Source organism: Neofelis nebulosa, chromosome 7 (assembly GCF_028018385.1).
Source record: "Neofelis nebulosa isolate mNeoNeb1 chromosome 7, mNeoNeb1.pri, whole genome shotgun sequence".
Classification (NCBI taxonomy): domain Eukaryota; kingdom Metazoa; phylum Chordata; class Mammalia; order Carnivora; family Felidae; genus Neofelis; species Neofelis nebulosa.
The window spans coordinates 133408544-133426454 of NC_080788.1; the positions used below are offsets into that span (position 1 = coordinate 133408544).

Here is a 17911-nt window from a genome sequence, read left to right on the forward strand (position 1 = left end):
AGGCCATAGACCTTAACATACCCCTCATCAACGAAGATATACAGATGGGAAATAAGCATATGAAAAGATGCTTCACATCATGTCATCAGGGAAATGCAAATCACAAGACACCACTACATGTCTATTAGAATGGCCAAAATCCAGAACGCTGACAATACCAAATGCTGAGGAGGATGAGCAACAGAGACTTTCATACATTGCTGGTGGGAATGCAAAAATTGTACAACTTTGGAAGACAGTTTGATGGTTTCTTACAAAACTAAACATACTGTTAACATATAATCCAGCAATTGTGTTCCTTAGTGTTTACCCAAAATAGTTAAAAACTTTTGTCTACCCAAACACCTATACATAGATGTTTGCAGGAGCTTTATTCACCGTTGCCAAAACTTGGAAGATGTCCTTTAGTAGGTGGATGGATAAATGGTACGTCCAGACAATGGAATATTTAGCACTAAAAAGAAATGAGCTATCAAGCCATGAAAACACATGAAGGAGACTTAAATGCATATTACTAAATGACAGAAGTCCATCTGAAAAGGTTACGTACTGTATGATTCCAACTACATGACATTCTGGAAAAGGCAAAACGACATTACCTGTTGTGGGTGGTAGAGCTAGGGAGTGAACAGGCAGAGCACAGAGGATTTTTACGGCAGTGAAAATATGTTATTATAATGATGGATGTCACTGTACATTTTTGTCCAAACCCATAGAATATATAACACCAAGAGTGATCCCTAAGGTAAACTATGGATTTGGGGTGATTATGATGTGTCAATGTATATTCATCCTTGGTAAAAAGTGTACCATTCTGGTGAGTGATGTGGATATTGGGGAGGCTATGCATGTGTGGGGCAGGGAATATATGAGAAATTTGTACCTTCCTTTCAATTTTGATGCAAACCTAAAACTGCTCTAAAAACACAAAGACTTTTTAAAAAGGAATATATGTATCTAAAAGGCTTAAAAGAAGGGGCACCTGGCTGGCTCAGTCAGTACAACATGTGACTCTTGATCTCGGGGTCATGAGTTTAAGCCCCACATTGAGCATAGAGCTTACCAAAAAAAAAAAACAAAACGCTTATAACACCACAAAATTCTTAATTTATTTTTCTTCTGGGATGGACAGCTCATAATGTTGGATTGGCAAACAGGAAGTTCTGATTGTAGGAGTTGTTAACTCAGATTTCACTCTAAAAGTTACCTTGTTATTCACAACTGGGGGGAGAATATCTGGTTTTACTTTAATCCAGAGGCTGGGGGAAATAGGGATAAAGCAGAGAGACAGATGGGACATGAAGTGAGAATTCTGGATTATATCATTGCTATGGATGGATGGTGTCAACATCTTGACGGAGCCCAAAAAAGGGAGAGATCATTGTCATGGATGCTTAAAAGCATGGAATATGAGGCATAACAGAGAGTAGTACCTAATCGAAATTAAAGAACCAGATATAAATTGGGGTGCCAATTTAAAATACATATTAGGGGCGCCTGGGTGCCTCAGTCAGTTGAGCATCTGACTCTTGATTTTGGCTCAGGTCACGATCTCACAGTTCCTGGGATCAAGCCATACGTTGGGCTCTGCACTGACAACATGGAACCTGCTTGGGATTCTCTCTCTCTCCCTTTGCCTCTCGTCGGCTCGCTCTCTCCCTCTGTCAAAATAAACTTAAAAAAAATAATAAAACACAGTAGTATCATCTCCAGATTACAAGATGTGGGTAAATAATTTTCTACACCTTTCAATTGCCTATAATCGTATTCTATAGTGTATATCACTAATTTTAAAAACATAACAACTCGTTGAGGGGGGCACCTACCAAGCCTCTCATACTCTTATTTTTTAAGTTTATTATTTTGAGAGTGACAGAAAGTGTGTGTGAGCAGGGGAGGGGCAGAAGGAGAGAGAAGAAAGGAGAAAGGAGAAAGGAGAAAGAAGAGAGGAGAGGGAGGGAGACAGAGAAAGGGAGGGAGACAGAGAAAGGGAGGGAGACAGAGAAAGGGAGGGAGACAGAGGGGGAGGGAGGGAGGGAGGGAGGGAGGGAGGGAGGGAGGCAGAGGGAGAGAATCCCAAGCAGGCTCCACACTAAGTATAGAGCCCAACACAGGGCTTGCTCTCACAACCTGTGAGATCCTGACCTGAGCTGACATCGAGAGTTGGATGTTTAACCAACTAAGCCACCCAGGTGCCCCTCTCATACTCCTTATCAAGTCACCCTCACTCTCTTACACAGTCTCTTCGGGGTTACAAATATTACCCTTTCCAAGTGCATGCCATCTGAATCTAACATCCAGGTTACCGGTAATATTTCTTACCATGCTAGTAGTGCCACCTTTGCTAAATAACATTGTCCACAAGTTAATAATTAGAAAAGTCACATTGCAACCAAGTAATGATGACTAATCTATAGAGTCTGTAGTTAGTCATCACCTATGTTACAAGACTTAGAATGGCCTTTCACTTTCCACTCCTGGTTGGGTATTATGCCTTGCACCCTGATCAACCACCTGTAAAAATATGGACACTGAGGTGGTTAGACTTGGTTACATCATCATCTTGTGGCTAATTTAAATAATATCACGAGCAACATCATTCCAAGCAAAAACTGCAAAATTCTTAAGAGCAACTGCCTGTGGCAATTTTAATTATGCTCCACAGACTGAAATAAATATGTAATGAGAGCTTCCCCACCAGAGGCAGTGGTGTCTAGTACTGTATCTCCTAAGAAAGTCAGTCTCCCACAGAATTGAAAAGAGATTCCAATGGATTTGAAGCAGAAAATGGTTGTCCTCTTTGTTGGAGGTGAACTAGGTACATGATTCACAGGAAGAGCAGGAGCATTTCCTTGACAAGGAAGCTGCGCAGCTCAGTTCTTCTGATTTGGGGAATAGGCTATGTACACTTCTCTTGCCAACAATTTATTTCTGGTTCTTTAATTTCAATTAGGTACTCTCTGTTATGCCTCATATTCCATGCTTTTAAGCATCCATGACAATGATCTCTCCCTTTTTTGGGCTCCGTCAAGATGTTGACACCATCCATCCATAGCAATGATATAATCCAGAATTCTCACTTCATGTCCCATCTGTCTCTCTGCTTTATCCCTATTTCCCCCAGCCTCTGGATTAAAGTAAAACCAGATATTCTCCCCCCAGTTGTGAATAACAAGGTAACTTTTAGAGTGAAATCTGAGTTAACAACTCCTACAATCAGAACTTCCTGTTTGCCAATCCAACATTATGAGCTGTCCATCCCAGAAGAAAAATAAATTAAGAATTTTGTGGTGTTATAATGAATTGAGCCTGCGTATGGACTCCAATCTTTTGTCCCATGCCTATCCCCTCATTCTAGTACTCAAGCAACACCAAGAAGTTAGTGTTTTTCCCCTATGCTTACTACCTCAGATGGATATGCATGCCAGTGTCTTAAGACAGGCACTATATTTCACTTGACATTTTAACAATCCAATTCACCTTTAAATTACACTGGCCAACAGATGGTAATACTTTAGATAGGAAATCCAGGAGCTATGAAGGCCTTTGTACCCATTCTTGCAGTCTTTGGCCAATATGGTGATGCCATGAGCTACCTGTAATTAGAACATTTACCACAGTAACCAAAGCAGCTTGTTTAGGCTGGTTAGGTGTAACCCCTTGCGAGTGTGCTATGCTGTCTCAGAATACTGATCCATACTGAGACACAATGCAGAACTTGCTGGCCTTACAGACTGAAGCCAGTCTGACTGCTCTTTAGTGGCTGCTTTATGCTTGGTTAACAGCAACATGTGGTCTCAAGCCCTTCAAAACACAGCATTCCACTACTTTTCTGACTGGACATGTACCTATTGTGCTATCTGAACTGTCTATGCAAATACATCCACTTTAGAATTTCACAGGGTAGGGATGATCTGTCCTTTTGATGTATTTATATGTCCTATCAAATGTTAACATATTTGGTTTATTTCTGAGTGCAGATTCTGGCTCCAAAATGGAATTTATTAATGGACAATCTTGGTCTTTCCGTGGCCCAAATTACTCAGGCAGACCCACTGCAACTGTTCCTGGAGTCTGTTGAAATCACCATCTGATACATCATCTTGATACATCCAGGATGCACATAACTTTGCCCATTAAGTAAAGCTTTCAGGTCCCCAGTGAGTGAGCATTTTTCTGGACTGATGATGTATGATATCTTCCTTTTAATGTTTTAAGTCCCTGATGATACTGACCAGATCCATCAATAAACAGAAAACCATACTGAGGACTGGTTTTTTTTCTCTTTTTTTTTTTTTTTTTTTTTTTTGGTAATCTCCAAACATAGAGATTTATGCTGTCCAGCATGGGAGGTCCTTAGGCAACAAGTCAGGAGGTTTTTTGTTTTCTTTTGTTTTTTAATTTAAATTTTGGTTAACATACAGTGCAATATTGGTTTCAGGAGAATTCAGTGGATTCATCACTTACGTACAACACCCAGTGCTCATCACAAGTGACCTCCTTAATAACCATCACCATCTAGTCCATCTCCCACCCAATTTTCTCCATCAACCGTCAGTTTGTTCTCTACTGTAGTCCTCTAAGGGTCTCTTGTGGTTTGTTTTCCTCTCTCCTCTTCCCCGCCTTCCCATTTGATCATCTGTTTGTTTTTTTTTTTTAATGTTATTTATTTTTGAGAGACAGAGCATGAACAGGGGAGGGGGAGAGGGAGATACAGAAATCTGAAGCAGGCTCCAGGCTCTGAGCTGTCAGCACAGAGCCTGATGCGGGACTCAGACCCATGAGCCGTGAGATCATGACCTCAGTCGAAGTTGGACACTTAACCGACTGAGCCACCCAGGCACCTCTCATCTATTTTGTTTCTTAAATTACACATGACTTAAGTCGCATGTTATTTCTCTTTCTCTTATTTCACTTAGCATAATGCATTCTAGCTCCATATCATCGCAAATGGCAAGATTTCATTCTTTCAATGGCTGAGTAATATTCCATTTTATATATATGCCACATCTTCTTTATCCATCAGTCAGTGGACTCTTGGGCTCTCTCCATAGTTTGGCTATTGTTGATCATGCTGCTATAAACAATCGGGTGCAAATGCCCCTTCAAATATGCATTTTTGTATCCTTTGTATAAATACTTAATAGTGCAATTGCTGGATCATAGGGTAGTTCTATCTTTAACTTTGAGGAAACTCCACACTGTTCTCCAGAGGGTCTGCACCAGTTTGGATTTCTACCAACAGTGTAAGAGAGTTCCCCTTTCTTTTCATCCTCACCAACACCTGCTGTTTCTTGAGTTAATTTCAGCCACTCTTACAGGTATGAGGTGTATCTCCTTGTGGTTTTGATTTGTATTTCCCTGATGATGAGTGGTGTCGAGCATCTTTCCATGTGTCTATTGGCCATCTGGATGTCTTCTTTGGAAAATTGTCTATTGATGTCTTCTGCCCATTTCTTAACTGGGTTATTTGTTTTCTGGGTGTTGAATTTGGTAAGTTCTTTATAGGTCTTGGATGCTAAACCTTTATCCAATATGTCATTTACAAAGATCTTCTATTCCATAGGCTGCCTTTTGGTTTTGTTGACTGTTTCCTTTGCTGTGCAGAGGCTTTTTATCTTGAGGAAGTCCCAATGCTTCATGTTTGCTTTTGTTTCCCTTGACTTCAGTGACGTGTCTAGTAAGAAGTTGTTCCAGACGAGGTTAAAGAGGTTGTTGCCTGTGTTCTCCTCTAGGGTTTTGGTAGTTTCTTTTCTCATACATAGGTCTTTCATCCATTTTCAATTTATTTTTGTATATGGTGTAAGACAGCGATCCATTTTCATTCCTCTGCACATTTCCATCCAGTTTTCCCTGACACCATTTGCTAAAGAGACTGCCTTTTTCCATTGGATATTCTTTCCTGCTTTGTCAAAGATTAGTTGGCCATACATTTGTGGGTCCATCTCTGGGTTCTCTATTTTGTTCCATTGATCTATGTGTCTGTTTTTCTGCCAGTACCATACTGTGTTGATGATTACAGTTTTGTAATACAGCTTTAAGTCCAGAATTGAGATGCCTCCAGCTTTGGTTTTCTTTTTAACATAATTTTGGCTATTCCGAGTCTTTTCTGGTTCCATACAAATTAAAAAAATTTTTGTTCTAGCTCTGTGAAGAATTCTGGTGAATTCTAGTGAAGAATGCTGGAGTTATTTTAATAGGAATTGCATTGGGTAGTATTGGCATATTAACAATATTTATTCTTCTAACCCATGAGCCTGGAATGTTTTTCCATTCCTTTGTGTCTTCTATTCTTTCATCAGCTTTCTTTATTTTTCAGCGTACAGATCTTTTATCTCTCTGGTTAAGTTTATTCCTAGGTATTTTATGGGTTTTGGTGCAACTGTAAATGGGATAAATTCCTTGATTTCTCCTCCTGCTGCTTCATTATTGATGTATAGAAATGCCACAGATTTCTGTACATTGAGTTTATATCCTGCGACTTTGCTGAATTCGGAGTACAGATCTTTTACCTCTTTAGTTAGGTTTATTCCTAGGTATTACTGTTTTTGGTGCAACTGCAAATGGGATCAATTCCTTGATTTCTTTTTCTGCTACTTTGTTATTGATTTATTGAAATGTAACAGATTTCTGCAAACTGATTTTATATCCTGCAACTTTGCTGAATTCAACTATTAGTTTTAGCAATTTTTTGATGGAGTCTTTTGGGTTTTCTATATAGAGTATCATGTTGTCTCCAAATAGTCAAAGTTTGACTCCTTCCCTGCCCAACTGGATGCTTTCTGTTTCTTTCTGTTGTCTGATTGCTGTGGCTAAGACTTCCAGCACTATGTTAAATAGTAATGGTAAGAGTGAAGAGGTCTGAAGTTTTTAAAGGGATTTCAATATCTAGCAAATTATCCACATTGTTATATGTAATAGTAAGTGAATAAATAATAGTAAGTGAATAAATCTGACCAGACCTTAAGTTTTTTTCAGGTTGACTTCCTAGCCCACCAGCTAAACATGGATTACTACTATATTTAGAACAGTGGTTTTCAACTCTGGTTGCATTAGAATCATCTGGGAAGCTTAAAATTTTTAAACAGAAGCAAACAACAACAAAGAAACTATACTTCGGAGCTATCCTAAACAAATTAATCAGAATTTGCAGGGATGAGACTCAGTCATTGGTGGTTTTATTATGTTTGCTTTGTTTTTTGACTGTCCAAGTGATTCTAATATGTAGCCAGGGCTGAGAATCAGGAATCTAGAGCAGTGTTTTCAAACTTAAACTACATCAGTATCATCTGGACGTGACTAAAATGGACTGCTGAGTCTTACCTAAAGTTCCTGATTAGGTAAGAATGAAGCCCGAGAACTGTAGTTCTAACAAGTTTTCAGGTGAGGCTAATGCTGCTGGTTAAAGGAACACACTTTGAAAACCAATGATCTAGAGCATGCTTTTCAAATTTTAATATGTTCACATACTACCTGAGAATGTTAAAATACAGAGCCTAGGGGCACCTGGGTGGCTCAGTCGGTTAAATGTTTGACTTCTGCTCAGGTCATGATCTCATGGTTCCTGGGTTCAAGCCCCATGTTGGGCTCTTTGCTGACAGCTCAGAGCCTAGAGCCTGCTTCAGATTGTGTGTGTGTGTGTGTGTGTGTGTGTGTGTGTGTGTGCACGCACCCCTCCCCTGCTCGTGCTCTCTCTCTCAAAAATAATAAACATTAAAAAAAAAGAATAGTCCCTGGCAAATAACAGGTACTCAATAAATATTTGCTGAAAGAATAAGTAAACCAAGAAATACCTATGTCTACACTAAGATGTGTCCCAAACGCCACTGAATAAAGTGTCTTAGGAGGTGAGAGTGACCAACTGTGGCAAATGATGATGATAAATCAAAAGATGAGAACAGAGAACCAGCCACTGAATGTGGCAATGTGGACATCATTGGTGACCCTGACAAGAGCTGCTACGGTGAAACAGAGAAGAGCCAGGACTGAATGGCAGAAAAAGAACTGAAGATAGCGAGTACAAATACTCTTTCAAATATTCTCTCTTAACACGAGACCACTGCATATGATATTACCTATTTCCATAATGCTACACCTTCACTCATTTCTTCTGATGACATGTCCTCCTGTTTTCCTTAAAGACCCAGTTTAGGTAATATATTCACTAGGAAACATCACTGTGAACTGTTATGTCCCCATGTGCATACCAGATTACATGCACACCAATGCTACCCCTAGTACACGTAGTATTTTAAGTAATTCTTTAATTGACTGTGTCTTTAAACTCTATCTTAAGACAGGACCTTTACACAAAACTAATGCTCAATAAATACAGGTACTCCCGCTTTTTGAAAGTTCATATTACACCACCTCTCTCTCACAAAAGACCTACACTAGTACCTGTTTCCGCTAACTGAAGAAATCCGAAAAGGAGTCAGCTTTTACAAAAAAGGCAAGAAGCAAAACAGCATTCAGTGTTTGTTTTACTGCAAGCTGTTACAGAGCATGTACCCCAACCAGGGAGAGTGGCTCCACCAAGCTCCTTGCTTGGAACTACATTCAGCATCCTAGCATCAAGCTGTCATAGTTCTGAACTGTGACTGGGAGCATTTGTGCTTTATATCTCAATTTATCTTGTGCATCCATTAGCAAGATGTGTCCCAAGCATAGAAAAGCAAAGAGAAGTTATTCTCTTTGCTTCAGAAAAGAAAAGAGAAGTTATTTTTGGGATCTAGGAATGCACAAAAATTTTTCCATATAAATGAATGGTGACTGCTTCTTCACTTTATGTCATTCTGGCTTATAAAAGGTTTCATAGGAACATGCTACTTTCAGATAGCAGAGGAAACCTGTATTTCTTTGAGGTATGAAAAGGCCTTGAACAGTAAGTTCTTAATAGTTCTAAGAATTTATTATTCCATGTTTTCCTTAATTTATATCCAAAATATATTTTGTTAGTTCCCTGCATATTCAATGAGGCATTATAAAATAGTTATTATAATGCAAACCTAAAAATCTGACTTTTCCCTTAAGTAAACAATAAAGATACATTTAATTTACATTTATGATATCTTGAACTGTTATTCCAGATAATTCTTTTTAATTTTTTTCATGTTTTTTTTTAATTTTTGAGAGAGAAAGAGAGTGTGAGCAGGGGAGGGGCACAGAGACAGAGGGAGACACAGAACTCAAAAGCAAGCTCCAGTCTCCGTGCTGTCAGCACAGAGCCCAATGCAGGGCTTGAACTCACGAACTGTGGGATCATGCCCTGAGCCAAAGTCAGACACTCAACTGACTGAGCCACCCAGGTGCCCCCAGATAATTTCACCTTTCTCTGAAAACATCTCTTAATGTTATCCCTTAAACTATGCAGTGTTTGTAAAACAACCATAAATATTTTTATATTCAGAGACATAACATGAAATCTTACAGAATAGAATCATTATACTGTCTGTGAAAGTTAAACTTACCAAATTCTAGTAACTTAAACACAGGGACATTTTATGTCCTGTATATATTCTAGTGTATATTCTATATACATTCTAATATTTTTGGAATTACTGCTTCTAAATATTACACAGTGCTTAAGAAAATTATGGTACCAGCTTTGAAGGGAGGGTTTATACTCATTTTTCAAATTGCTTTTTTGTTGAGAATTCTAGTCATGCATGTTTTAGGATACAGACTGGCAGTTTGCTTCCCAAACAGGATTATCTGGGGCACTTTAAAAAGATTTCTGGGCTCCAACTATATATAGAGGATTCTGACTTAGTGCACCTAAGGAAAAGTCTAGAAAATTGGCAAAAAGCTCTTTAAAAGATTCTGATAATCAGCCTGGTTTGAGAAATATTGACCATATATCTGAAAACACATAAGCAGACAACAGGTAGATTTGTAGTAATTCCTTCCTGACCTTAAAAAGTTGTATCTTAAACCCATGAAAAGGTACAAAAAAAAAGCCCTGATCCACCATAAAATGATCAGACATTCTGAACTGCTTTTCCAACAAGAATTTGACTTGTATTATTTAATTTCTTTTTTTAAATGTTTATTTATTTTGAGACAGAGAGAGAGAGGAGAGAGAGAATTCCAAGCAGGCTCTGCACTGTCAGCATTCAGCTCCATGTGGGGATCAATTTCACAAACCCTGAGATCGTGACCTGAGCTTAAGTCAAGAATCAAAAGCTTAACCAATTTAGCCATCCAGGCACCCCGAATAAATTCAATTTCTATACCATAAATACAGAGCTGTTAAAAACCACTTTTACTAGATTACGGTGAGGCTTGATCAGTTTTTCCTTTTCTCCCCCCCCCCCCCCGCCAATCCATCAGAGTCCACTGCTCAGCCACCATTTGGGAGGGAAATCTTTAAGGCCAGGCTTCTCCTCACTCACCAGGTTCTTATTGGTCACAGGTGGTCAGTTTCCTTTCTTAAGGACACCACCTACCACAATTGAAGGAAAGAGCTACTACATCTTTCATTTTGTCTAAAGAAAAAAAAAGCCATACTAGAAGCAATGAATAATTATCATTCTAAACTGCAACCATATAATATGGTACTCCCTTCAAAGTATTTCAGATGCATTATGTAATTTGGTCTCATCATCACCTTGTGAGATACTTTCACCATGTTTAGGAAAAAAAAAAAAAAACTTCAATTCTGTACCTAGAAAATATACAAACAATGGGCATAGGCTGTTCAATGTGGAGGTTCATGTGCACAAGAAAACCAGAATCAAGTAACAAAATGCACCAAGCTAACTATAGTCCATCAGTGAGTGGTCTTCACTGGTGATAAGTGATTTGAAAACTGTCAATAATATTCATTTCAAGAACAAACGTGACAAAAAGTGTTGGGAAGTAACTAGCAAAATAAAATTTTAAAGTCATTTCATCCTTTGGGAAGAAAACTGGGAAAAGTTTCAAAATATAGACCAAGCTATAGATGTGCTTCTTGTGCTAAAACTGGCAGTAGTCTAGAATATTTTATAATTATTTTATTTTATAATTTAAACCTGTAATAAACAGTTAACAGCTGGAGAATTTTATCATCATTTTAACTTGAGACACAGTAGGGAGGGAAAAAAAAGAAAAAGTGATCTTAAAATTCCTGTATTATTTTTTTTAAGATTTTATTTTTAGATAATCTCTACACCCAGCGTGGGGCTCAAACTTACAACCCTGAGATCAAAAGTCGCATGTTCTTCTGCCTGAGCCAGTCAGGTGCCCCTCCTATATGATTTCTGACAGTGAAATGAATTTCTACATAAATCTGTAGTACTAAAATAAATATAACTAAAGAATAAATTACAAGAGAAGTATATATACAGATATGGCAAAAAGAAGACAACTACAAGCAACACAGATAAAATAAGACAAGTCACATGGCACCACCACTGGCCATACTAGATGTAGTAAAATGGTGAGAGAACTGGTTAGCACATGACAGACTGGTCATGAATCAGTCTTTACAATTACTATAGCACCTACGTTTTCAAAATCTAAGAAGAACAATCTGCTCATTCTGGAATAATCTTAGCCCCAGACTAAGTCCTAGTTGACCAATAAATTCTACACAAGTTTCAACCAAATATGGAAACTAAATATAGTAAAAACAGTATTGACTTTTTTATTACTAAACCTAACTTTGCAGGAACATTGTTTTCCACCATGTATCACGTTTATGAGTATTACATTTTCTGCTATGACATAATTGAAAAGTTACTGGAGTAGTTTCTATACTTCTGCTTCAAACATTGAATTGAAAACAAATTGAAAGGTTTGAAAATCTGTTGGATCTATTTCACAAGAATGATTTGTGTCATTATTGGCTGAAATAAAATTTCCAGAGCCCTTTCATTCACTGATGTTTACGTTATAATCTTGATGCTGTATTAAATATATGCCACCAATTTCAAGATACTACATGATTCAGATTTTAGTACCCCACTGCAATTTTTGGGGAAACCTTCTTGTTAGAAATTATTTTCAGGATGAATCATTTGCATAAAATCATAAGCATGCATCCATTTATGGCAAAAATTAGTCATATATATGTTTACTGAAACACAATTATAAAAACTCAAGCAGTGTGACATATAATATAGCTTTAATTGCTGCAGGATAAACACAACATCATTTATCCCTGTCAAATACACCATATGTAGTTTCAGAAGGCCTTAGTACCATCCTGCTCTCAACTACCAAGAAGTAAAAACAATAGAAGTGCACCATGAGAAGACCTCCAAATCCTTCACACCCATCACACCTACCGAATTCAACCCAACAAACATACTATCCGGAAGAAGGCTTCAGCTGAGGCTGCTTCAGCTAACTAAAGCTACCCTCCCTGTATTGTGAGAGACCCAACACAAGAAAAAAGAGAGAAAGCGGAAACTATTAGGGAAAACGACAAAGAACTGGGGCACATTCTACTCTTGGGGTGAATCACAACCAACCAACAAAAATACGACCTCATTCCCTATTCCAGAATGTCAATTTCTGCTCTCCTTATCTTTACTCCATCTTGCTCTACCTTTAGGCCCCCTTTTCCCGTTTACAAACCACACAGGCACAGACATGCAAACTAGCAGTACAGCTCTGTTATTTACAGAATTCAAGTGCCAGAGCATCTTGCCTACAAAACACCAAACCAAGCTACTGGATTTCAAATGCCCGATTTAAATCCTGTGGAACATAAAGAAGGGAGTATAACTTAGTAATCAAGTCAAATCACAGAATCTCTTGTTAAAAAAAAAAAAAAAAAGCAGCAGCCCACAAACACATTCCCAGAATGTTTTAAAAGGTATTCTCCTGTCAAGGACAAAAATGCTGTGCTTGAAGCATAACCGACAGCCTAGGAGAATTTCTGCAGCTTTTAACTTTGTCGGAAAAGTCCTGCGGAGACACTGATTGGAAATTACATTTCAAATATACCGGCTCACTAAAATGTAAACAAGCATTGAAAACAGAATTACAATGCAAAAAAAAAAAAAAAAAGTGATTTAAATAAAAAACGCTAAATCTATTTAGGAGTCCTTGAGAGGAAATGAGAATTGGAAATCAGTAGACTCACTTTCAGCTGCTTGTTCAGCTGAACCCCTACCAAAGTGCCCTTAGGTGTGCAGATTTTTAATTTCCAATGAATCACCTGAAGGCTGCCGGGGTTTCTCTTCTATCTGATAACAGGAGGCAGTGAAACCCGAACTAATCTTTATGGCCAGGAGGTGAGTGCCCTCCAGGATGCTACTGGGGGCGCTTCCCAGGACCAGTATTTGAGAGCCCACGGCTTGCGGTGCCTTTATCAGTTTCCCATTAGGTAAAGGATTTCTCCCGGGCCCTCTCGGAATTCGTTTAATAAGAAATCTCTGACGGGATTTAAAGGAGTAAAGCGCTACCAAAATAACCTTTTTGCAGTTTTCATAAATTCGAAGGAGGGAGAAGGGCACAAAGCCATAAAACCGAACGCCCGGTGTCTCCGCACCGACGCAAGGGAGAGACTCTAGAACACCGAGACGGAAAGGGGTTCGCCGGGTGTCACCAGGGTGGATCCGGGACAAGACACTGGTGGGTTTCCGTCCGGGGTGATGCTCCCTGCAGCAGCGGGTCACCGCACCCGGAATGACGCGCAAGTGCCAACTCCGCAAGCGGTTCGCTCGGGCGACGGCCGCCCCCCTCCCCCGTACCTGATGATGTCGTCGCTGTGGCCCCGGTAGAACTTCTGCCGGTGCTCCCGCGGGCTGTACACCACGCCGACGCCGGCCACGAAGTACACGATCTCCTTGGCCGCCGTGTAGTAGAGGTTGTTGCGGCACTGGTGGCCCCGGTAGCCGTACACCCACTCGAGTCGCAGGTGGCAGTTCGGGGCGCTCCGGGCCGCCATGTCGGGGCGCCCACCCCGCCGCTCCGGCTTGGGCCCGCGGCAGCGGCAGGCGGCCGCGGCCCGGCCAAGAAAGCCCTCCCGCTGGCGGCCGGGACTTCCCGCCTGCCGCGACCTCTAAGCCGCGCCGGACAGGTGCATGTCGCTCCTTCTGGCCTCTGCCGCCGCCGCCTCAGCCCACGGGCGGGAGGAGAACCCTCGCCTCGCGGAACATTCTGAGGGCCGCGGGCGCCGCCGGCCGTCAAGTGGGGTGTCTCGCGCCCCTTCTCCCGCCTCAGCTCGACTCGTCTCCGCAGCCCGCAGCGCCCAGGCTGTGAGCGGAGCCGAGCGAGGTTCCGCCCCCCGCCTTCACTCCTCAGCAGCCGCCCGCGCAGCCTGCTCCCCGCCCGGGTCACCTGCGGCGTTCGCGCCCGGGCGCGGCCTCTTTCCCCAGCCCGGCGGGCCCGCGCCGCGCGACCCCGAGCTGAGAAAAGCGGCGGCGCGGCCTCGCGCGGCCCCGCCCCCCCCCCCCGCCGCCGCCGCCGCCGCCGCCGTCGCCGCCCGCGCCCGTTTCGCCCCGCCCTTCTCAACTGGGGACCGTAAGGGCACCGCTAGCTCCGGGGGACCTCAGCCGGGTCGCTCTTCCCCAGCGACTAGCACCCGAGCTTCCCCAGCCTCCTTCACGCGCTGAGCCCTTGCGAAGCTGCCCAGACCCCGCGCGGACCGTCGGCGACCCTCCGCCTCCTACTACTGGGAGTAGGGGAAGCGCCTGTCTCGAAAGGCCCTGTCTGGGCTATGTCTTTGCCTGGGAGAATCAACCCCAGGATGCTAATCTCATTTTTTCCCTGGTACTTAGCGCGTGTACGCGCGCGCGCGTGTTGTTTGTTTCTTATTGCTTCATGCTGCTCACTATACCAGACATTGGAGATAAAACCTGACTTTCTAAGTGTACATGTTCTTATTTGTGAAGGTGACCTTAAAACTGATGTAGATCATAAAATGACACACTAGGTCCGATTTCTTAATAAATAGCTATGGTACCTGAATTTATTTTTTAGTTCCTATTTTGCATACCAATAAACTGTTGATATTTCTTGCATTGTAGCAATGGTGAAGTAAGATGGCTTGAGTATTGTGATAATGGAGAATGTGACCGAAACAAAAATACTGGAAGCAATGAATTCCTCACTATGTCAGTTCCTCTCCTACTCAGTTTTCTAAGTGCCCCCCCCCACAGGATTACAATACTTGTAAAAATAATTTGAAATCCATACTTCTAAAGGTTTTAAGTGCAGGATGATAGCCACAAGGTTTATAACAAAAAATACTCATACTAATATGAGTCCTCTATGTCTAAAAAATCAGTTTCGGTTTCCCTGGGAAATACCAAAACTTGAAAATCTGACAAGAACTATAATAAACTAGTATCCTTTCATGAAATGTGTCTACACAAAGGTGTTTCCTATAGGGTACCTGTACCTTGGAATGGATGTTACCTGCTTCCTCCACTTCTTCAAAGATGCAAATTGCCAACTTGAGACAAGAGATACCTTTCCACCTTTTGGTTGTGACTTCTAGTGTACAGGCAGGGAAACACCATCTCAGAGCAAGGAATTTACATAAAGGTCATGAAAAGTAAATTCTGAAGGTTGAGCAGATTTGTGAACTCCCCCAGAAAGGTTGGAAGTAAAAATCAAATGCCCTGTATTTCACGATATGTATAGGGTAGTGAGGGAGTGTGATGCAGAAAAGAAACACTGTAAGGACTTCATAAAGTTTCTGAGCTTTCAGAAGTCCTCAAGCTTGTTATTTTTGTTATTCTCAGTGATTAGCTATAAAACTTTTGTAATGAAATGGGCCCTTGTCCTAATTTCCAGGAGCAGCCAAAAATTAAAAGGGGGTGGTGAGCAAGCTTGGGGGGAAATGGGCCTCACTTCACAGCTTGTTTTTGACTCAGATAACAACAATCTCAGCAGAAAGAGAAGAGGAATTCAGATTGAGCACCTGCTGGAAAGAAAAGAGAACTCAGGCCTGGGAAGTGGCTCTGAAGCCATAAAAAGTCCTCTATGAGGTTCTCTGGACAAAGGCACATACAATTTCTCTTTATCACCTGTATTTGTTTTTTGGTTTTTGTCTTTTTCTTAGGAATATGTTTGCTAATTCACTAGTGAGTTCCCTGGAAACCCCTGTTGAGAAAAAGAAAAACTTGCTGATTATCTAAGTTTAAGCAGTGAACTTAGAAAAGACGAAATATTTTCTTGCTCTATATTTGTGGTACATCGATTGCTAGTTCTATGTAATTTTTATGAGATGCAGCATGGTGAAGAATAAGAAGTACTTTGTTCTGATTCAGATTTTTCAGTACAATGTCTTATGGATCCCGTGTTACATATTTAAATACTCATATTAATAACAGATTTAAATAATTTATTTTTCCATTATCATATTTTCCGTAACAATTTGTAATGACCCAAGGGTGGAGTGTGAAGCAAAAACATTCTTAATTAAAGCATCCTCAACTGACAACTGAAGACCAAAAGAGACAGTTGAGGCACAAAGATGGCTAAAAAAAAAAAAAAGAAACCTTCATGGATATTACAGGAAAAAAACAAACCTGATTAGTTCTTACTCCTACAACTTTATATAATCTGTTTTCACTAATATCACATCATAAAGCTTAATCAAGCTTGTATTACTCGATAAGATGCCACACCATCAGTAACTTTTGAAAGTACTACAAATAAGGATGCAAGAGAAAGACCCCCAAAACTCTATACATCAACAAGTGGACATTTATTAAACATTTTAAATAAAAGCTCCCATGCCCTTTGGTAATCTATGTCACGAAACTTGAGTTCTTAGTATGGAGCTTTATATTCCAAATATTTGAAATATCTCTAAAATTAAAGTAAACAACAAATTACTTGCTGGCTAATGATTTGAACTACCCTCAGGTTTACAAAAGAAATATAAGGCAAAATATACAAAATACAGAAGTCAAAATTTATGTTAATCGTAGCTAGCTAATTCAGCCCATTTATGAATTATTTTCATATATTAATAAGCTGTACATATATTTCTGTAACTATACCTTTAATTAACCTGTATAATTAACCTTTAATTAACCTATAATTAACCTGTATGTATAGAGCCTAACACAGTGCCTGGCACTACAGTAGACATTCCATACATTTCAGCCACTAAATATAAAAGAGAACACTTGTGTAGTCACAATAGGATTCTTCTTAGTTTTATCTTGAATTGTTGAAACTTTTGAAAACTTGAACCTTCTTCTGATCCCCTATACCATATTTGTCAGCACTTCTGTGGCTGTATATGACAGAAACCCACTCAAAATGGCTTAAGAAAAGGAATTTTAATGCCACATAGGACTGAAACTGTAACTGGCATCAATGCATTTGGATCTTAGGACTCAAGTGACGTGTTTGGAGCCAGGTCATCCATTCTGTTTTCCTTTGGGTTGACTCCATTACCAGACAAGCAAAATAGCTGCCAACAGCTCCAATTCTACAACATATTTCCTTAGCAGTCTTATGGAAAGAGCTTTTTTTTTTTTTTTTTCAGTTCCCCTGGAAACTCCTAGACTTCAGCCCCATTGTCTCCGATTGGCTGAGTTTAGATACGTGCCCAACGCCTGGATCCATAGAGTAGTGCCAAGTGTGCTAAAACCATAGGAGGGGAGAATGGGAGAGGGTTAATGCTCCCAAGGAAAATTGAAGTCATTATTACCAGAATAAGAAGGAATGGAAGCCAGCAGTGGCTACCCAGGCTTGACTTGTTGCTTTAGTATTACCCAACATCCACTTACCTAACTAAATACACATGCAATCTAAATGTTTGAAAAATAACAGGTGTCTGGTAAATAAATGCATCTTTGAGACAAAACTTTTTCTAACAGATTGCCACCCATATACCCTCCTCTAAAACAATTCTACAGATAGGCCCAGATGCCAAAGCAACAGATTTTGTCCATCAGCAACCATATTTCAAATACTTGGCTAGATTTCACCTAAAGCCTCTAAAAACTGGTAT

The 17911-nt window shown here is 40.3% G+C and overlaps 1 protein-coding gene across 10 annotated transcripts in view; it reads right to left on the minus strand.

Moving 5' to 3' along the window:
* The window catches only part of EML5 (EMAP like 5), a 182288-nt gene extending 168295 nt beyond the window's left edge, over window positions 1–13993 (minus strand). For 4 of the 10 annotated variants that reach the window (XM_058739946.1, XM_058739947.1, XM_058739943.1 and 1 more), the window contains exon 1: window positions 13686–13990. In XM_058739946.1, the coding sequence (XP_058595929.1) occupies window positions 13686–13882 (197 nt within the window). In that variant the 5' untranslated portion in view covers window positions 13883–13990. Of the gene's footprint in view, window positions 1–13685 lie in introns of all 10 variants that reach the window. The other 6 variants (XM_058739944.1, XM_058739942.1, XM_058739950.1 and 3 more) reach the window with 4 other exon arrangements.
* Window positions 13994–17911: the final 3918 nt, after the last annotated feature.